Source organism: Eurosta solidaginis, chromosome 4, assembly GCF_040869045.1.
Source record: "Eurosta solidaginis isolate ZX-2024a chromosome 4, ASM4086904v1, whole genome shotgun sequence".
Classification (NCBI taxonomy): domain Eukaryota; kingdom Metazoa; phylum Arthropoda; class Insecta; order Diptera; family Tephritidae; genus Eurosta; species Eurosta solidaginis.
The window spans coordinates 22,475,071-22,497,928 of record NC_090322.1 but is presented as its reverse complement, the minus strand read 5'-3'; the positions used below and the strand labels follow the sequence as shown (position 1 = coordinate 22,497,928).

At 40.5% G+C, this 22,858-nt stretch overlaps 1 protein-coding gene across 1 annotated transcript in view; it reads left to right on the top strand.

The window, feature by feature from the left end:
• Positions 1 to 22,858, top strand: part of LOC137248430 (zinc finger protein 91-like) — a 92,134-nt gene that overhangs the window by 41,777 nt on the left and 27,499 nt on the right. Inside the window, exons 7-12 of the mRNA XM_067779368.1 lie at positions 8,651 to 8,956; positions 10,842 to 11,086; positions 15,813 to 15,931; positions 15,995 to 16,094; positions 20,969 to 21,136; positions 21,211 to 21,519. Of these exons, the coding sequence (XP_067635469.1) occupies positions 8,651 to 8,956; positions 10,842 to 11,086; positions 15,813 to 15,931; positions 15,995 to 16,094; positions 20,969 to 21,136; positions 21,211 to 21,519 (1,247 nt within the window). The remainder of the gene's footprint in view (positions 1 to 8,650; positions 8,957 to 10,841; positions 11,087 to 15,812; positions 15,932 to 15,994; positions 16,095 to 20,968; positions 21,137 to 21,210; positions 21,520 to 22,858) is intronic.

Below are 22,858 nucleotides of genomic sequence, written 5' to 3'. Positions count from 1 at the left end.
TGCCGAAAGGGTTCCCAAATGATCACGTATTAGTCGCGAAAAAGTCCCGAAATGACCCCGACGGGATCCCGGACGGATTCCGAAAACCAGCCAGATATGATGCCGAAAGGGTTCCCAAATGTTCCCGTATTAGTCGCGAAAAAGTCCCGAAATGAACCCGACGGGATCCCGGACGGATCCCGAAAACCATCCAGAAATCATGCCGGAAGAGCCCCCAAATGATCCCGAAAAAGTCCCCAAATTACCCCGACGAGATCCGGGACGGATCCCGAAGACCATCCAGAAATGTTGCCGGAAGAGCCCCCAAATGATCCCGAAAAAGTCCCCAAATGACCCCGACGAGATCCCGGACGGATCCCGAAAACCATCGAGAATTGATGCCGAAAGGGTTCCCAAATGATCCCGTATTAGTCGCGAAAAAGTCCCGAAATGACCCCGACGGGATCCCGGACGTGTTTTACTGCTTACTTTGTAAGCCCTCGACTTAATTGACCCCTTGAGTCTGTGATATTGGTGAAGGCCAGTATACGTAAAGTTATAATGTGTAAAAATTATTAAAAAGTAATTGCTCGAAGGGGTCTTGGGACCCCCACCCCTCTCTCCATGTTCGAAAAAAATTTCGCTAGTAGACTATTGTCTGTGTCCCAAATTTCATCAAAATCCGTGTAGCCATTCTGGCGTGATTCAGTCGCAAAGACGAAAAAATATAATAATTAAATTATAACTGTTCCTAAGGGGCGGGGACCACGCCCCTTTTGAAAAATATATAGCTAGTAGATCCTTCTAGAATATTGGCTATATGTGTGCAAAATTTCATCCAAATCGGTCCAGCCGTTCTTGCGTTATTGAGTCACAAAGACAAACGTCTGGACAAACATCCAAACATCTTAACATCCAAACTTTGCCATTTATAATATACTAGCCTTTACCCGCGGCCCCGTCCGCAAGGAAAATTTTAAATATATAGGCTATTCGCGTTAGCCTGCTTATTATCTGTTTAAAATTTTGTTTTCTGTCTAATGCATTTTATTTTTGTAATTGAGTAAAAAAAAGAACTAAATGAGCTGATAACCTGATAGGATCCCAAATGATCCCGAAATTATCCAGAAAAAGCTACGAAATGACCCCAACGCTATCGCGGACGGATCCCGAAAACCATCCAGAAATGCCCCGAAAGGGTCTCCAAAAGTTCCCCGAAAAGTCCCAAAAAAACCCGAAATGAGAGCGACACGATTCTAGACGTATCCAGAGAACCACACAGAAATGATCCCTGAAGGTGTTCCAAAATGATCCCGAAAAGGTTCCGAAATGACCCTGACGGGCTCCCGGGCGGATCTCAAAAACCATCCAGAAAATATCCAGGAAGGGTCCCTAAATTATCCCGACTAACTCCAGAAAAAGTTCCGAAATGGCTCCGAGGGGATCCACGATGGATCGCGAAAACCATACAGAAATGATTCCGGAAGGATTCCAAAATGATCCCGAAATAGTCCGGAATTGACCCAAATGGGATCCCGCACAGATCCAGAAATGATCCCGGAAGGGTGCAAAAACTATCCCGGAAAAGTAACAAAAAATCCCGAAATGGCTCCTACGGCATCCCGGACGGATCCAGAAATGATCTCGGAAGGGTCCCCAAATGATCCCAAAATGGTCCCGAAATGACCCTGATGGATCCGGCAAACCATCAAGAAATTATGCCGAAAGGGTCCCAAAATGATCCCGAAATAATACAGAAAAAGTCACGAAACGACCCCTAGAGGATCCCCAAATGATCCCGTATTAGACCCGAAAAGGTCCCGAAAAAACCCCGACGGGATCCCGGACAAATCCCGAAAACCATCCAGAAATGATGCCGGAAGGAATCTCAAATGATTCCGTAAAAGTCCCGCATTGATTCCGACGGGATCCCGAACGGATACCGAAAATCATCCAGAAGTGATGCCGGAAAGGTCCTCAAATGATCACCTAATAGTCCCGAAATGACCCTTAAGGGGTCATGGACGGATCCCATAAACCATCCAGAAATGATCCTGATATAGTCCCGAATAAGTCCCGAAGTGACCCTGACGGGATCTCGAACGCACCCCTAAATGACCCTGACGGGATCCCGGACAAATCCCGAAATCCATCCAGAAATGATCTTGGGAGGGACCCCAAATGATCCCGAAAAAGTCCCGCAATGATTCCGAGGGGATCCTGATCGGATACCGAAAACCATCCAGAAGTGATGCCGGAAAGGTCCTCAAATGATCACCTAATACCAAAATGACCCTGACGGCATCCCGGACTGATCCCAAAATCCATCCAGAAATGATCTTGGGAAGGTCCCAAAATTATCCCGAAATAGTCTCGGAAAAGTTCAGAAATTACCCTGACGGGTTCCCGGACGAATCCTGAAAGCCATCTCTAAATGATCCCGAAATGACCCTGACTGGACCCCGAAAGGAACCCAAAACTATCCAGAAATGATGCCGGAAATGTCCTCAAATGATCACCTAATAGTTCCGAAAAGACCCTGACGGGATCCCGAACGGATCCCGACAACTATCTAGAAATGATGCCGAAAGGGCCCGCAAATGATCCCGTATTAGTCGAGAAAAAGTCCCGAAATGAACCCGACGGGATGCCGGACGAATCCCAAAAACCATCCAGAAATGATGCCGAAAGGGACACCAAATGATCCCGAAAAAGTCCCGCAATAATTCCGACGGGATCCTGAGCGGATACCGAAAACCATCCAGAAGTGATGCCGAAAAGGTCCTCAAATGATCACCTAATAGTCCCAAAATGACCCTGACGGCATCCCGGACAGATCCCGAAATCCATCCAGAAATGATCTTGGGAGGGTCCCAAAATTATCCCGAAATAGTCTGGGAAAAGTCCAGAAATTACCCTGACGGATCCCGGACGAATCCTGAAAACCAATCTTAAATGATGCCGAAAAAGTCCCGAAATGACCCTGATGGGACCCGGAAAGGATCCCGAAAACTAACCAGAAATGATGCCGGAAAGGTCCTCAAATGATCTCCCAATAGTTCCGAAAAGACCCTGACGGGATCCCGAACGGATCCCGACAACTATCCAGAAATGATACCGAAAGGGCCCGCAAATGATCCCGTATTAGTCGAGAAAAAGTCCCGAAATGACCCCGACGGGATGCCGGACGAATCCCAAAAACCATCCAGAAATGATGTCGGAAGGGACCCCAATGATACCGAAAAAGTCCCGCAATTATTCCGACGGGAATCTGAACGGATACCGAAAACCATCCAGAAGTGATGCCGGAACGGTCTTCAAATGCTCACCTAATAGTCCCAAAATGACCCTGAGGGCATCCCGGACAAATCCCGAAATCCATCCAGAAATGATCTTGGGAAGGTCCCAAAATGATCCCGAAATAGTCTCGGAAAAGTCCAGAAATTACCCTGACGGGTTCCCGGACGAATCCTGAAAGCCATCCTTAAATGATCCCGAAAAAGCCCCGAAATGACCCAGACGGGATCCCGAAAGGATTCCAAAAACTATCCAGAAATGATGCCGGAAATGTCCTCAAATGATCCCCTAATAGTTCCGAAATGACCGTGACGGGATCCCGAACAGATCCCGACAACTATCCAGAAATTATGCCGAAAGGGTCCGCAAATGATCCCGTATTAGTCGAGAAAAAGTCCCGAAATGACGCCGACGGGATCCCGGACGAATCCCAAAAACCATCCAGAAATGATGCCGGTAGGTATCCCAAATGATCCCGAAATAATCCCGAAATGACCTCGTCGGCATCCCGGACGGATACCGAAAATTATCCAGAAATGATGCCGGAAAGGTCCACAAATGATCCCCTAATAGTCCCGAAATTACCCTGATGGCATCCCGGACGGATCCCGAAAACCATCCAGAAATGATGCCGGAAGAGCCCCCAAATGATCCCGAAAAAGTCCCCAAATGACCCCGACGATATCCCGGACGGATCCCGAAAACCATCCAGAAATGATGGCGGAATAGCCCCCAAATGATCCCGAAAAAGTCCCCAAATGACCCCGACGAGATCCCGCACGGATCCCGAAAACCATCCAGAAATGATGCCGGAAGAGTCCCAAATGATCCCGAAAAAGTCCCCAAATGACCCCGACATACTCCAGAAAAGGTTCCGAAATGGCTCCGAGGGAATCAACGACGGATCGCGAAAACCATACAGAAATGATTCCTGAAGGATCCCAAAATGATCCCGAAATAGTCCGGAAATGACCCAGATGGGATCCCGCACAGATCCAGAAATGATCCCGGAAGGGTCCAAAAACTATCCCGGAAAAGTAACAAAAAATCCCGAAATGGCTCCTACGGCATCCCGGACGGATCCAGAAATGATCTCGGAAGGGTCCCCAAATGATCCCAAAATGGTCCCTAAATGACCCTGATGGATCCGGCAAACCATCAAGAAATTATGCCGGAAGGGTCCCCAAATGATCCCGAAATAAAACAGAAAAAGTCACGAAACGACCCCTAGAGGATCCCCAAATGATCCCGTATTAGCCCCGAAAAAGTCCCAAAATGACCCTGACGGGATCCCGAAAGGATTCGGAAAACAATACAGAAATGATGCCGGAAAGGTCCTCAAATGATCCCCTAATAGTCCCGAAATGACCGTGACGGGATCCCGACAACTATCCAGAAATGATGCCGAAAGGGTCAGCAAATGATCCCGTATTAGTCGAAAAAAAGTCCTGAAAGGACCACGACGGGATCCCGGACGAATCCCAAAAACCATCCAGAAATGATGCCGGTAGGTATCCCAACTGATCCCGAAATAGTCCCGAAATTACCTCGTCGGCATCCCGGACGGATCCCGAAAATTATCCAGAAATGATGCCGGAAAGGTTCCCAAATGATCCCCTAATAGTCCCGAAATGACCCTAATGGGATCCCGGACGGATCCCGAAAACCATCCAGGAATGATGCCGAAAGGGTTCCCAAATGATCCCGTATTAGTCGCGAAAAAGACCCGAAATGACCCCGACGGGATCCCGGACGGATCCCGAAAACCATCCAGAAATGATGCCGAAAGGGTTCCCAAATGATCCCGTATTAGTCGCGAAAAAGTCCCGAAATGACCCCGACGGGATCCCGGACGGATCCCGAAAACCATCCAGAAATGATGCCGGATGAGCCCCAAAATGATCCCGAAAAAGTCCCCAAATGACCCCGACGAGATCCCGGACGGATCCCGAAAACCATCCAGAAATGATGCCGGAAGAGCCCCCAAATGATCCCGAAAAAGTCCCCAAATGACCCCGACGATATCCCGGACGGATCCCGAAAACCATCCAGAAATGATGCCGGAAGAGCCCCCAAATGATCCCGAAAAAGTCCCCATATGACCCCGACGAGATCCCGCACGGATCCCGAAAACCATCCAGAAATGATGCCGGAAGGGTCCCCAAATGATCGCGAAATAGTCCCGAAATGATTCCGGAATAGTCCCGAAAATGTTCCAAAATAACCCCGACGGGATCCCGGACGGATCCCGTAAACTATACAGAAATGATCCCGGAAGGGTCCCAAAATGATCCCGAAATAGTCCCGAAATTACCCCGGCGTAATCCCGGACCGATCCCGAAAACCATCCAGAAATGATCCCGGAAGGGTCTCGATATGACCCTTACGGGATTACAAATAAGGTGAAGCTAATTATAAAACCATGTTAATAAGGCAGCAGGCGCATTGGAGAGAATAAAAAGTTAGATAGAAACATACAGGTAAAGCTAATAAAAGCGTGCTAATAAAAACAATTGATGGAGGGGGATGGCGGGAGTAGAGGAGAGGACCACTGATCGTTCCTCCAAAATTGTCTAGATCTCGTTCTGCATGTACCAGATACCAAAAACTATTGATTTAGGAGACAATTTAGATTGAGTTATAACAATTTATGGATTTTACACCAGAGGGGGAGATAAAGGGGGGCGGGCGGAGGGTGTCACTGCTTAATTTGTAAGCCCTCCTCTTATTTGACCCCTTGAGTCTGTGATATTGGTGAAGGCCAGTATACGTAAAGTTATAATGTGTAAAAATTATGAAAAATAATTTCTCGAAGGGGTCGTGGGACCCCCACCCCTCTTTCCATGTTCGAAAAAAATTTCGCTAGTAGACTACTGTCTGTGTCCCAAATTTCATCAAAATCCGTGTAGCCATTCTGGCGTGATTCACTCGCAAAGACGAAAAAATATAATAATTAAATTGTAACTGTTCTTAGGGGGCGGGGACCACGCCCCTTTTGAAAAATATATAGCTAGTAGATCCTTCTAGACTATTGGCTATATGTGTGCAAAATTTCATCCAAATCGGTCCAGCCGTTCTTGCGTTATTGAGTCACAAAGACAAACGTCTGGACAAACATCCAAACATCCAAACATCTAAACATCCAAACATCCAAACATCTTCACATCCAAACTGCCATTTATAATATATATTAGATTAGATATTAGATATTAGATTAGATATATACCCTGCAAAAATTGTTCGATTACGTGTTCCATTTTCGTCATGGTGGGTACTCTAACAATACTCCTTTGCAATGCGTTTGCGGACCACCATCAGCTGATCATTATTTATAGAGTACTCGCGTTTTTTGAAGTGTACTCTTTGTTTAGATTGCATTCTCCTGCATACAAAAACAAATCGCCTACCCATAGAAAATAGAGCTGGAAAACTATCGATAGTTTTCGATATTTTAAAAATAACTACTATCGAATTTCGACAGATTACTTATACTTAGCATAGACCTGACTTCACTTGGCGTAAACTTGGCAACTTAGCCAAGGTGCACACGAGGCTACGCGTCATAGAAGCTGCAGGCGAAATTTGTACGCTTTGATGCCGAACACATGTATTTGAATGGAGAGCTGCATACGAGGCGTCAGCTACATGAAAGCGACAAAGCATAAAATTTTCGTGTAGCTAAGCGTACAGCAATGTTGGTCGCTGAGCGTACGTACGCTTGAAAAAAAGGAAGAACAAGATGTTTGTTTACATTTTTTTGTATGCAAATTTGTGTAATTAGTTAAAAAATGTTACTTCAGTTTATAAAAGTGCGTGAAAGGTATATTACCAAAGCGAAAAAGAGTATTAAACACCACAACAGCTTGGCTAGACATTGTTGAAGCGTTTAAAAGGCTAAAAAGTGTTGGAAACTAGAAATCACCTTTTTCTCTAGTCCGCGGTGGTTTAAAATTGCCTTTCATAATTTACAAAGACACAGGGATGCAAACCACTTTTAATACCAATTTTCCTTTGGTTTCGGGTACGGATATAGCTGCAGAAATTTAATTTTTTATTTTTTTCAATAATTGTTTGCTTTTTGTAGCGACGCTCGAAAGTAGCTTCGTGTGTAAATCTTGAGGCGTAGAGAAATTGTAGCTATATGAAATATCTTGTACGCGTCTATGACGCGTAGCCTCGTGTGCACCTTGCCTTAGCCACGATTATACTCCACTTAGCGCATACAATCTGGCATCATAATCAATAAATGTCAATTTGTATAACAAAATGTCAAAATGAAATGGAAACGAACAAATGGCATCTCAAAATGTAAACGTCACTTAGAACTTACATAGAAAATCAAAATTCAACAGACTTCTAAGTCAAGTTAAGTGTTGCTAAGTTTTGAGTAATCAGTAACATGCAATGTTCATTTAACGGAACTGTAAGTGACAGTTGTCAAGTCTATGCTAAGTATCAGTAACGGGCCCTTTAACACAAACCACACGCACATTGCGCATTGCGCATGTAAACAAAAGATCAGCTGTTTTTTATGGGCAATTTTTACGTCATTTTCCTTTAGCTCTTGCTTTTTTCTCTTTCTTTCATTCGCACAAGCAGTCAAGTGTGACGTAGATGCGCAGAACGAAGCAATTTTGAATTCGTGAATGCGCAATCTTATGTGTGTAACATGTTGGACCGCGCGGGTGTCGAAACATGCGTTGTGACCTCGATATCAATAAACCGAAATCGAAAATTTAAAATTTTGCTTCTGTAAAAAGATTAAAAAAATAAAACCGTTATACATTTTCACGTAGTTGTTGAACTTTTCATATTTTTGTTGTACACACAGGCATACAGTTAAACGTGTTAGCCCTCCACATGAAAAGCTGAAATGTATTGGTCTTTCACACGAACAAGTTGAACGTGTTAGTCTTCGTTGGAACGATTTACAATCTGCTTTTTCAACGCATTTATTTGTACTAGCATTAAATCGACGGCAATTCTTTACGTTGGCTCACAACTGCTAAAAACTCATACAAAAATAACGGGAGAGGTGTCAAAAGACGCGCTTTGGACTCAGGATCACGAATCCGTAAGCGGAAATTGGAAATTTTATTTTTGGACGAGTTTTAACAGTTGTGAGCTAAGTAAACAATTACCAAATCGAGACTGTTTACACATTTTTTGTACTTATTTCAGTCCCTTCAGTTTCAGATCAAATAAATAAATTTTTAAATTTTAATAGCTGAGCTACTTTATAGTGACAAACGATATTGACAAAAACTATCGATTGTGAGTTAAATTGTATACTATCGATAGCCTATCGTTTTTCCCCAGCTCTAATACAAAATATGCCATCAATTTATAAAAAACGGTTCAACTGAAGAAATAAAATAAGACAATTAAAATGGATACGAGAGAACAATATTTCGGTTGCCTGTGTCGAACTTGTTTGACTGAGCTAGGTGACGCTGAAACTAAACTAATCTTCGATGAGATTGAGGAATGCGGCGCTTTGCGTATCGCCGAGTTGTTGTCCAGCACAGTGCCACAAATAGTGGGAGTGCGACTGAATGACGAATTTCCAAAGAAAATTTGTTGTAATTGTTTGCAGCAATTGGTAAGCGGATATCGGTTCCAACAGATGTGCGTACAATCCGAAAAACGGATGCGTGAACTGCTTTCGGAGATCAATACGGTAAGTAAAGGTGAAATAGGAACCGGTAATTCTATACGACAGCATGACACTGCTAATACGCGTCCATAAATATCGAAAGAGGTGCGTATTGAGCTCGACAACAATAATCCGCAGCCGGAAAAGGAAAATTTGGTAGTAGTGCAGTTTAGGGGCCCCACCCTAAAGTTGGGCCAAGATTTTCAAGTGAGGTATCAAAAGACGCGTATTAATCTCGAGGGTAATAGTCTAGTTGAGGGGTCGACTGCTAATACGCTACCAAAAATATCGAGAGAGGTGTCAAACGACGTGTCTTGACATCAGTATTAATAATCCGATGGCGGAAAATAAAAATTTTAACGCGTTCAAAAGATATTAACGAAAAACCGAAAAAAGACCCACGGGTACCTCCGAAACCGGGGGTCGGATCCATAGTAGTTTTGCGCAGAACACCTTTCTGCGTTGGCGGCCTTCGGCCGCGCTTATAAAAAATAACCCTGGGCTACGCCATGCCAAGTCCGGGTGTGTGGTATAACCGTGGCTACCGCCACGGTGATGCACAATTTTTTTTGTGGGTATGAACACAACAACAACCACATGGAAATCGCCAACTTCAACTGCAAATATCTCCGGACAGGGATAAAATTTTTCTTTTCCGCCTTCGGATTATTGTTCTCGAGATTAATACGCGTCTTTTGACACCACACTCGATATTTTTGGTAGCGTATTAGCAGTCGACCCCTCAACTAGACTATTACCATCTCGAGAACAATAATCCGAAGGCGGAAAAGAAAAGGTAATAGTCTAGTTGAGGGGTCGACTGCTAATACACTACCGAGAGAGGTGTCAAACGACGCGTCTTGATATCAGTATTAATAATCCGAAGGCGGAAAATAAATATTTTAACGCGTTCAAAAGATATTAACGAAAAACCGAAAAAGACCCGCGGGTACCTACGAAACCGGGGGTCGGATCCATAGTATTTTTGCGCAGAACACCTTTCTGTGTTGGCGGCCTTCGGCAGCGCTTATAAAAAATAACCCTGGGCTACGCCATGCCAAGTCCAGGTGTGTGGTATAACCGTGGCTACCGCCACGGTGATGCACAATTTTTTTTTGTGGGTACAAACACAACAACCACATGGAAATCGCCAACTTCAACTGCAAATATCTCCCGACAGATAAAATGTTTCTTTTCCGCCTTCGGATTATTGTTCTCGAGATTAATACGCGTCTTTTCACACCTCACTTTATATTTTTGGTAGCGTATTAGCAGTCGACCCCTCAACTAGACTATTACCAAAAATTGTATCTCTGTCCGGAGATATTTGCAGTTGAAGTTGGCGATTTCCGTGTGGTTGTTGTTGTGTTGTACCCCCCAAAAAAAATTGTGCATCACCGTGGCGGTAGCTTTCGGATTCTTGATCTAGACGTGAATACGCGTCTTTTGATACCTCACAAAAAAAAAAGGCCCAATTTTAGGGTGGGCCCCTAAACTGCACAATTACCGAAAATTTTATCTCTGTCCGCAGATATTTGCAGTTGAAGTTGGCGACTTCCATGTGGTTGTTGTAATGTTGTACCCACAAAAAAATTTGTGAACATAAGTGTTTTGCGCGGATAGTTTTGGTCTCCAAACCGGTGTTGGACCCCCGGTTTCGGAGGGACCCACGGGTCATTTTTCAGTTTTTCGTTAATATCTTTTGAACGACTTAAAATGTTTCTTTTCCCGTTTCGGATTATTAATACTGATGTCAAGACGCGTCGTTTGACAACCCTCGATATTTTTGGACGCGTATTAGCAGAGTCATGCTGTCATAGAATTACCTAGGAACCAAACGACGAATGTTCTTACCTGGCTACAACTTCATTCCATGAGCACTATTAAAAATTTACATCTTTCAATAAAGGAACCACTTCTTGAAGCACAGGCAATTAAGTCAGAAGAAGTACTATCAAATGCTTCTGAAAATTTACATAGTAACGACCAACTACTGGAACAACAAGATTCGAAAAGCGACTTAAAGGAGTTTATTAAAAACGAAGTCATTGAAGATGATGAACCAAACACTGAATATAGCGAGGTTGAGACAATTATGTCTATCAAAGCAGAAGTATTGTCTGTAAATTCTCAAGAGCTGGAAATAAATGTGACGTAAGTATGATTCGGATTATAATACCTCCACTGAAAGAAAAATACTGGTAAAATCAACCGAAATACGGGTCAATTCAACCGAAATTTCTGTCAATTTTTATTCACAAGATGTTGAATCAAGAATCAACTGTGCACAAATCGTTGGATCGTAATTGACCGTTTTGTAGTCAAGTGAAAAAAAAGTTGTTGCGACAGCTTTGTATGAAAGTACCTATGTTGCCATATAAATAAATAAATGTAAGACGCGATAACCTCCGAAGAGATTTTAAGCCGAACTTCTCTTCCAATTTGCGTCGTGCTCCTTTTTATTTTTTCTTACAAATTGGCGGGACGGGACCTACTTGTTTTACGCCTACTCCGAACGGCATCTGCAAGGCATATGAGTTTTCACTGAGAGCATTTCATGGCAGAAATACACTCGGAGTGCTTGCCGAACACTGCCGAGGGACGACCCCGCTTAGAAAAAATTTCTTCTAATTTAAAAAGCTTGTTTATACAACTTTGATGTTGCTTTGCTCGGGGTGTGAACCCAGGGTCTTCGGTGTGGTAGGCAGAGCACGCTACCATCACACCACGGCGGCCGCCATATAAACACGTAAATATGTGAATACATAAATACGCATGCTTGCTACATATACATATCGTTAGCTTAATGTGAAAATGTCCCAAGTCACTTTTTACGAATTTTACAGGAGACGAAAAAAACTGAATAATTTTTGAAATAACCCTTTTTTCAAAACTGTGAATGAGGATACCTTAGTTGCAATACTTTTGAGTGTAGAAGCTTTGAAAAAGATAAATAAAAATCATGTATGCTAACCCAGCAGCTTTTTTATGACTTAGCACAATTTCCTCACTCAAAACAAATTGTTTCTCCTGACTTAGCACTTTTTACTCAATATGTTTCCCCACCACTCCTCCCCTTTAATGAATGAAATATAACACTAAAACCATATATTTATAAAAAAATACGATTTATTTGTCAAATTATTTCTAACTATTGGCGGCCACCGTGGTGTGATGGTAGCGTGCTCCGCCTACCACACCGAATGCCCTGGGTTCACACCCCGGGCAAAGCAACATCATAATTTTAGAAATAAGGTTTTTCAATTAGAAGATAACTTTTCTAAGCGGGGTCGCCCTTCCGCAGTGTTTGGCAAGCACTCCGAATGTGTTTCTGCCATGAAAAGCTCTCAGTGAAAACTCATCTGCCTCGCAGATGCCGTTCGGAGTCGGCATAAAAAAAGTAGGTCCCGTCCCGCCAATTTGTAGGAAAAATTAAAAAAAAGGAGCACGACGTAAATGGAAGAGAAGCTCGGCCTAAAATCTCTTCGGAGGTTATCGCACCTTACATTTATTTATTTATTTTATTTCTAACGGTTCTAATCTGGACTCTTTTGTCGGATGGTGCGCAGACAATAACTTAAATTCAAACAAATGCTGTGTTGTGTCTTAGTGTCTTATTCCATAAAGACAACTGCCACATACTTTGTCTACAAACTAAATGCTAAATCTCTTAATCGTTGTCAAGAGAGTAAAGAATTGGATGTAATTTTTCACTCCAAACTCTTTTTCTAGTCACATTGATTTCGTTGTTTCAAAATTTGTTGTCATGGTTGGGTTCAGTAGACGTAACACCAGTGACTTTAAGGACCCTATGACGTTGAGGGCACTTTATATATCCTTGGTCAGAAGTGGTATTGAATATTGCTCAATAATATGGAATCCTTTTTATGAATCTAACTCATATAAAATTGAGAAAATTCAAAAACTGTTTACAAAAATTGCTTTACGTATGCTTCATTGGCCAGACGGCCGCCCATCATATACCAGCAGTCACAAATTGCTTGGTCTTCAGGCTTTGCATGACAGAAGAACTTTTATCTCACTCATGCTTGCCTATAATGTAATAAACTTTAGCACGAATTGCTCTGATTTATATAATTTGTTCATTCCGTATATTCCACTGCGTGATCTTCGGCATAATAGATTATTTATCAAAATAACTCATAAAACGAATTATGCTATGAATGAACCTAGTTATAACTAGGACTATACATCTAGCAAATCGATTCAGTAGTGTTATAAATTTTAATAACAGCTTATATAAGTTTAAGCTTGAATTGTTTTCTATTTTTAACTAGTCTATAAGAAAGCATGTAGTTGTCGAGATACAAGAATTGAAGTAGATTATAGTCAGCGCAAAGCATTTATCATACACCAAAAGCATGTCTCAATTGGGTTAATCCAATTTCAAGGGGTTGTGTTCGCTACCCTCTCAAGGGGTTGCCGGCACAATATATAGCTTCTCCGACCCAATTGTCAACGCACCTAACCGTGGCGAATCCTGTTTCATTGACAGCCGAGGCTCTGGCGACCCCAAGTTCCTCATGGAACTAGGGGTGGGGAGGGCGGGATTCAAGGGGTTGTGTAGCGCAATATATAGCTTCTCCAACCCAATTGTCAACCTCACCTTCGAGCGGCGAATCCCGTTTCACTAACAGACCAGGCTCTGGCGACCCCAAGCTCCTCATGGAACTTGGGGGTGGGGAGGGAGGGATGGCCTGAAGGTTTAATGTGGCCATATAAATCGTTCGCGAGATGTTCGGGCCAGCACCTTAATGGTGCTGTGTTACCGGAGCGTATCGGATCTGTATCCGACAGAGGACCATCAGATCGATAACACTCCCCAAAGCCTTCGGGGAGTAACCTAATCGCTACAACAACAACAACAACAGGGCGGGATGGCCTAGAAGATTGAATGTGGTCATATAAATCGTTCCCGAGATGGTCGAGCTAGTAGTACCTTAATAGTGCTTTGTTACCGGATCTATATCCCGGAAAGGGCCATCAACATCGGTAACACTCCCCAAAGCCTTCGGGGAGTGTCTTATCGTTAATACAACAACAACAACAAAGCATGTACTTTTAGGCTGAATGAATTAAATCAAATAAAATGCGCGCACAAAGTAATGACTAGTAATTCAGATTGATATTATTGACAGGTTGACTTAGCACATTTTTTTTAACAGCTGACGACTTAGCACATTTACACATCATTGCCCACAGCACGTAAAAAGTATAAATTTAAATATTTTTTTTTTTTTTTGTGATCGATGTAATTTGAATTCAGTTTTAAAACAGCATTAAAATACGATTTTTCAAAACAAGTGACTTAGCATATTTTCAAATTAAGCTAACGATATATAGAATATTATGTTTATTATTCTATATTATTTTATTTTGGGTAGTCACTACACATACATATGAATATAGAAATGAAAATAGTAGTCACAAAACTGATACTCAATTCTTTCAGTTCCAGCTCAGCTCATTCTCAATTTCTTCACTCGCATGTAGTTGCCACACTTTGTTGTTTCGAACAAAACTTGTAGTATAAATTTTTGACGTAACATTTTAAAAAGAGAGCTTGTAAGTTATAGAAAAGTAAAGAATCAAATCGTAGGAAGGTAATCCACCACTGGAGTAACTTTACTTGTAATTCGCCAAGTTTAACTTTCGTAACACTTTAAGTTGAAACGATTCCGAAACAACTCAAACTTTTATTTTGTTGGAAACATCAACATTAAAAAGGATGTTTTTTTTATTATTAGATTCGTTCGCGTGAATGAAAATTCATAAAAACTTGAACAAAATGTTACTAACTTTGAAAAAATCCTGTTCGTTCAAGCAAAACTTTTGCAACAAGAGGGCGGAATTTTGCATTTCGCTTGGACGAGGCGTTGAAAAATTGTACCCGATAAATAGGTGTCCCGGTATTTCATAATTTTTTGCACAGCAAATTCAAAAGAGTTTTTTCGTTTTGTATTGACAACTGAAAAACTAGTTTTTTGTTGTTTTCCCATTTTGTGTGTTTTTTCGATTTGAAGGTTTTCTTGTTTTGGTGTTTTTTTTTAACAAGTGGCACCATCGTCATAAGTACAAAGTAGAAAGCGCAGTGAGCGTAAAATTCTCTTTGAAATTTGCTTATGTATTGACAGTTGATCGCCATTGAAATGACCTGTAAGATCAGTTGTGTTAACAGAAAAATTAAATTGATTAGGAATCTGTCAATTTTACAGAATTTTGTTAACTTAAGAGCGATAATTTCTCTTCTGTTGAAATTACTAAACTAATTTGTTTGTTTGACAAAGAACTCGGTCGAATTAACCATAATTCGATCAATTGCACCGAATCGATTTTACTAGCACCATTTCTTTCAGTGTACTTATCGACTGCTGAGTGGAAGCAGCCCAATTTATTTAATGTTCCCTTAAGACCATCTAGACATTTTCAACCAATGCATTGAAATTAAACAAAACAAATTGAAGAAGAAATCTGCATTTTTGGATTCAAAAATTATTAACAGTAAAAAATGTAGGTTTTTTGTCTCCCTTGAAAAATTCACAAAAACGGACTTGCACCTTTGCTCAAGCCATCGATATATAATCCATAGTATAAATTTCCTCCACTTTGTATGCTTCTGTGCATTTAATCCGTAATTATATTTAACCTGATTAATTGTTCAATTTATAGACTAATAAATAAATAAATATCTGCAAAAACGAAGTGCAAAATAAATTTGAGTAAAATTCGGACTTTCAAGAGTCGCCCATATTTACTGAAGTTTTTTTGTATCTAGCTTCTTCGGATATGCTTGCAATTTTTTATTCACTCTTAAAATAAATCCATTTTAATTGTCGGCCGTTTATATGACTTCTAACAGCTCTACGAAACATAACTGTCACCTATGCAATAAATCTTTTAAGGAGCTTGACTATTTAGAAAAACATATGAAGCGTCATCGAGCCTACAGTAAACACGTATGCAATGTCTGCAACAAGGGTAATATTTTATAACAGAATATTAAGTTGTACCGTAATTAAATTGTACGCCAATACTTAACAGGTTTCAGAGATTCCTATCTGCTAAAGGTCCATGGACGTAAACATACAGGCGAACGGCCATACTCGTGTCCAGAGTGTAGGAAATTATACTCATCTCAAAGGTAAAGATAAACATATTTACATTTGCTTACATACGAAACAGACTCGACATTGCGATAAGGATACTCCCCGAATCATTTAAGTATTTTTGTAGGCTCTTACGACAGGCATACCTACCTCAGTTATACTCTAAGCTCCCTAACTATCTTAAGTTTATTAACCTTTTTGTCTCTTCTGCTTAAACCACTATTGCCCTTCCTTTTCAGCATTGCAGCTTTTTCGTCCATGGTTTTCCAACACTAAGTCTTCCCTCTTTGCTCTGCTTTACAGGTCTAGAGGTGTGAATCCTGTATTTTTGGCACCTAAACCGCTCAACCAATGGTCGGGCGCTATTGAGTTCGACTGAGCCCTAACACCAATGTCTCCTATAAAGCGGGCAGAGTAGAGTAAAGGTCTTATCTGACATCTGTCAAATTATATTTACTCTTGTTAACACGCAACAAATTAAATGGGGTTACAGCCCTTGAACGAAAAAAAGGCTCTAATCCCTCCGGTACATAGAACCTGCATGCGATGTGTAATCCCATGGCACCAACACTATCTCTTCAACACCAACTTCCCTTTGGTTTACCTCTATTGAAACTGCTAGTTTCCTTGGACTTCCGTAAGAGAACTTTGATGGCAATTTGTGAGTGGTCGCAGCCATTGAATGGGGCGAAGCACTGTTAACACAACAGCATCAATAGCGAATGCCGCAGTCGCTAGATTAAACCTAATTCTATTTTTAGCAGGCGGGCTTTTTGTCAATAAAAACTTAAATATAAATAAGTAACCAATTATATTAGTTAAAATAATTTATTCATCGTTTAATTTTTTGTAATTATTAACATATTTTTCACGTTCAGTGTAATCAATCAGCTTTACTTTATTGGACCACCGCCGTTTTCAGTGTAATCAGACAATGTATTTCAAAAAATTTATTCGGCTTTAATCGGTTTTGTTGCATAAATCCGAAATCAAAACGAAATGGAATGAAAATGCCAACATACTTTCATATATAGATAGTAATAGTATCGAATGCTGGCCTTTTGTACCATTTGAATGTTAAACTATTCCACTATATAGCGCTGAGCGCGTGTTTGATAGTTTGGTTCACTGCGATCAAACGCACAAACTGCCTTTGTTTTAAATTACTTTTTTGTCTAAACAATTTGGGTTAAATTAGAAAGGAATAAAATATCTGTTTGACGCAGAACGAAAGTAAAATATTCAAATAATATTGCAAGCGATTGATTCGTTTTCAAGCGGTTTTATTTAGCTTGACTTGACAGGCCGGCCGGCACAAATTTTGTAATTGAAACTTAAGTAACTTCCCGATAAGCTACAAGCTTGTAACTTGGAATATAGTTCAGAACCCGATGGCAATGCAAAATAAAAAAAAAAATCCAATAGGTGGCGCTTGGATCGAAATATTTCAAAAAATATATCGTATTTGTGGTCCAATTTGGCTCATATTTGGAACAAATATTACATACAGTCCGGTATAAGTGACATGAAAATACTTTGGAGTTCGAGGACTTAGATCGTAACAAATTGTCAGCAAAGAGTCCTTGTAAAAATGAGTCACTAAATGAACTAAATAGAATGCGAAATAATAGGCAATGAAGACTAAAAACTTGAAATCAAAATTATTAAAAAACATTTTTAAGTTAAACGGTTTTATTGAAAACAATACTTACATTAAGTAATATTAATACTGAAAGCTTGAAAGTATATAGGTAGGTCCTTGGTACTACACTGAAAGAAAAAGGCTGGTAAAATCAAGTAATTAGTAGTCAAATGAGCAAAAAAAGTTGTTGCGACAGCTCTGTACGAAAATACCTATGTTGCGGCATTTGCAAGGCAGATGAGTTTTCACTGAGATCTTTTCATGGCAGAAATACACTCGGAGTGCTTGCCGAACAGTGCCGAGGGGCGACCCCGCTTAGGATAATTTTCTTCTAATTAAAAAACTTGTTTCTGAAATTTTTATGTTGCTTTGCCCTGGGTGTGATCCCAGGGTCTTCGGTGTGGTAGGCGGAGCACGCTACCATCGCACCACGGCGGGCGCCATATACATACGTAAATATGTGCATACATATAGTACACAGCATACATAAGTAAAAAGTAGAGAGCGCAGTGAGCGTAAAATTCTCTTTGAAATTTGCTCATGTATTGACTATTGATCGCTGTTGAAATCACCAGTGAGATCAGTTGTGTTAACAAAAAAATCAGTTAGATTGATTAGGAATCTGTCAATTTTACAGAATTTTGTTTACTTAAGAGCGACAATTTCTCTTCTGTTGAAATGACTAAACTAATTTGTTCGCTTGACAAAGAACTCGGTCAAATTAACCATAATTCGATCAATTTCACCGAATCTCCGTTAAGTCAAGAACAACAGAACCGATTTGTTGATTTTACTAACACCATTTCTTTCAGTGTAGTCATCGCACTTCCCATCAATCTAGGGCGTTGATCAGACAATTAAATAAAAGCGTTGGGCGCGTGAAATTTCTAAAAATTTGAGGCGTGGCATTACCTGATTAAGCTTCAGTTGGTCTTACTTATGACTATCAATAGAAATTTGACGCGTCCAACGCTTTTTTTAAGCGGTTTTATTTAGCTTGACTTGACAGGCCGGCCGGCTGGCTGGCCGGCACGAATTGTGTAATTGAAATTTAAGTAACTTCCGGATAAGCTTGAAACTTGGAATATAGTTCAGAACCCGATGACAATGCAATAATAAGAAAAAAACTCCGAAAGGTGGGCAAGGATCGAGATATTCAAAAAAATCGTATCTGTGGTCTGATTTGGCTCATATTTGGAACAAATATTACATACAGTCCGGTATAAGTGACATCAAAATACTTTGGAGTTCGAGGACTTGAAACTGAGTTATGAATGTTTGAATATTGTATATCTACATACATAAATACTTATAAAATAAGATTTTTACCTTTTTTATGTCATTTAAGTTTAAGCTCTAAGCCGTTAGTACACAACTGATTTGAGTTTCTTGTTCGTAGGTTTACCTGAAAGGCAAAAAACGTTTAATACCAATTTCGCACAGAGCATTAATGAGTTAATTAGTCAAGTTTTCTATATTAAAGCCCTTATTGAACTCACTTTGCCATACAAAATACATATTCTTGGTTGTGTTTCGGATATGATAGTCAATAAAATAATTTAAAAGAAATTTGTAAGTTAAACGGTTTTATTGAAACCAATACTTATAAATAAATAAAGAAATAAATGAAAGGCGCGATAACCTCCGAAGAGATTTAAGGCAGAGCTTATCTTCCAATTTGCGTCGTGCTCCTTTTAATTTTTCTTACAAATTGGCGGGACGGGACCTACTTGTTTTATGCCGACTCCGACCGGCGTCTGCCAGGCAGATGAGTTTTCACTGAGACCTTTTCATGGCAGAAATACACTCGAAGTGCTTGCCAAACATTGCCGAGGGTCAACCCCGCTTAGAAAAATTGTCTTCTAATTGAAAAAACGCGTTTCTAAAAGTTTGATGTTGCTTTGTTCGGGGTGTGAACCCAGTGTCTTCGGTGTGGTAGGCGGAGCACGCTACAATTAAATAAAAGTATTGGGCGCTTGAAATTTCTAAAAATGTGAGGCGTAGCATAACCTTATTAAGGTTCAGTTGGTCTTATATATGACAATCAATAGAAATTTGACGCGTCCAACCCTTTTATTTAATTGTCTGATCTATGCCCTAGATTGATGTGGAGTGTGATGACTACACTGAAAGAAAAAGACTGGTAAAATCAACCGAAATACGGGTCAATTCAACCGAAATTTATGTCAATTTTTATCCATCGCAACAAGATGTTGAATCAACTGCGCACAAATCGTTGATTCGTAATTGACCGTTTTAATAGTCAAATGAACAAAACAAGTTGTAAATAAATGGAAGGCGCGATAACCTCCTAAGGGATTTTAGGCCGAGCTTTTCTTCCATTTTGCGTCGTGCTCCTCTTGATTTTCCCTAAAAATTGGCCGGACGGGACCTACATGTTTTATGCCGACCCCGAACGGCAACTGCAAGGCAGATGAGTTTTCACTGATACCTTTTCATGGCAGAAATACACTTGGAGTGCTTACCGCTTAGAAAAATTTTCTTCTAATTGAAAAACCTTATTTCTAAAATTTTGATGTTGCTTTGCCCGGGGTGCGAACCCAGGGCATTCGATTTGGAGGCGGAGCTCACCACGGTGGTTCGTGTTATTACATATATAAATAAATTAGCGGTACCCGACAGATGATGTTCTGGGTCACCCTGGTCCACAATTTGGTCGATATCTCGAAAACGCCTTCACATATACAACTATGGGCTACTCCCTTTTAAAACCCTCATTAGTACCTTTAATTTTATACCCATATCGTACAAACGCATTCTAGTCACCCCTAGTCCACCTTTATGGCGATATCTCGGAAAGGCGTCCACATATAGAACTATGGCCCACTCCCTTTTAAAATACTCTTTAATACCTTCCATTTGAAACCCATGTCATACAAACACATTCCAGGGTTACCCTAGGTTCATTTTCCTAAATGCTGATTTTCCCTTATTTTGTCTCCAAAGCTCTCAGCTGAGTATGTAATGTTCGGTTACACCCGAACTTAGCCTTCCTTACTTCTTTTTAAATTATTTAATTTATTTATAGCTGTGTAAACAACCAGTTTATGATTTTTCACTACATTACATTAAAAATAAGCATCACATCAATCTATACTTTAAAATGCAAAAAACCTTCTCAAATCGGAGCTTTCTGAGCGAGTTATTGCATTAAATACTTATTTAGCGACTTTATTTTTTAAAATGTGTATATAAATTTTGCTAATACATTTTTTCACTTTTTATTCATGTGTTTATAATACGCAGCAATCTAAGAAGGCATCGTCTCCTCCGTCACGATGGAGCTAAGCCGTACGAGTGTCCCCATTGTCCGCTAAAATTCCGTTGCAGTGAAATCCTGTCCAAACACAAATTGATACATACAACTATGAAACGACCCGAAATACCAAATAAATGTGACTTTTGTGAAAAGCAGTAAGTTTTCATAAAAACCTTGCACTCACTTATCTAAATTTTATCAAACTTTTTATTCTGTCACTATTCCATAGCTATGCTTCTATAGGTCATTTGCGTCGTCATATGCGTACTCATACCGGCGAAAGACCATTCAAATGCAAATATTGCCAACGAGCATTCCATTCAAAAAGTCATATGGTCAAACATTTACGTACTCATCTGGGTGTTAATTTTCACAGATGTGAGTTTTGCCCCTTGACTTTTCCTTCAAGTTCGGTGCGACGTTTACACTTAACTACGCATATAGGGGAAGATCCAGAGACGCGTGAGGAAAATATGAGGGCTTTAAGGGAAGAAGAGGATAAATTGAAAAAGCAACAATTGGAAAAGAAAGCAACGGAGTAAGAATATACCATGCCATCAAAATAACTTGTACCACTTTGATATACAATTTGGGTTCATATCATATATTTTCAAATTAACTCTGGGACCGTATCCTGTTATACGATCCGTGATCGCATTAAATTTTTTAAATTACAACAGCACCGGATTGAGGTAATACGTAAAATATAGGTTGCAAGTACTTATTAGATTCATAATGTATTATCAGCTTAACACGTTCATATTTATCATTTGAGTGAAATTGGTTTTTTATCCGTGATCGTATAACACGATACGGGCCCTGAGTTAATTTTGAAATTCTTCATGGCCCATAATTATAGTCAAAATAAATTAGGTTCTAACTTTAGTTGTATCTTTTTTGCAAGGTAGCTTATAGGAAGTTAGGTCAAAAGCCTGCAACTAACTTTAGAACCAATTTTAATTTAACTATGACTAAATTTTAAATTTATCCCCACATGAGGAGCTAACTTGAGCTAAAAAGCTTACTTGTCTTTCTGTAAATGGATCTTAGGGTGTAAACCTGCTAAGTGACCTGCAAACAATTTGTATGGCAGACAAAATACGACTTGAAGTTTTCATCGAAATCATAGAAAGTAAACTCGCTGCCGTGGTATGATGGTAGCGTGCTCCGCCATCCACACCGAAGATCCTGGGTTCACGCCCCGGGAAAAGCAACATCAAAATTTTAGAAACAAGTTTTTCAATTAGAAGACAATTTTTCTAAGCGGGGTCGCCCCTCGGCAGTTTTTGGCAAGCACTCCGAGTGTTTTTCTGCCATGAAAAGCTCTCGGTTAAAACTCATCTGCCTTGAAGATACCCTTCGGAGTCGGCATAAAACAAGTAGGCCCTGTCCCACCAATTTGGAAAAATTAAAAGGAGCACGACGCAAATTGGAAGAGAAGCTCGGCCGAAAATCTCTTCGGAGGTTATCGCTCGTGTAGCTTTTCTACCAAAGGCGGGGAAGATCGGTCACGTGTATCCCAAAGACTATAGACCCATTAGCTTAACATAATTTCTGCTCAAAACCTTTGAGAGGAAAAAAAAGCTGCTCTCCACAACACAGCATGCGTACACCAAGGGAAAGTCGGTAGACACCGCATTGCATAGGGTGGTAATAAGCATAGAGATATCCCTGGAATATAAGGAGTATGCTCTAGGAGTCTTCTTGGACATTGCCGGGGCTTTCAATAATGTTGCAAAATGGGCGATTATGGATGGTCTTAATTACATTAAAGTACATCCTGGCTTAATCAGATGGATCGGCTGCATGTTAAATTGCAGAAAGATTACATCACTATGGGGATTGTACGAGGTCACGAAATCAGTGGACAAGGGCAC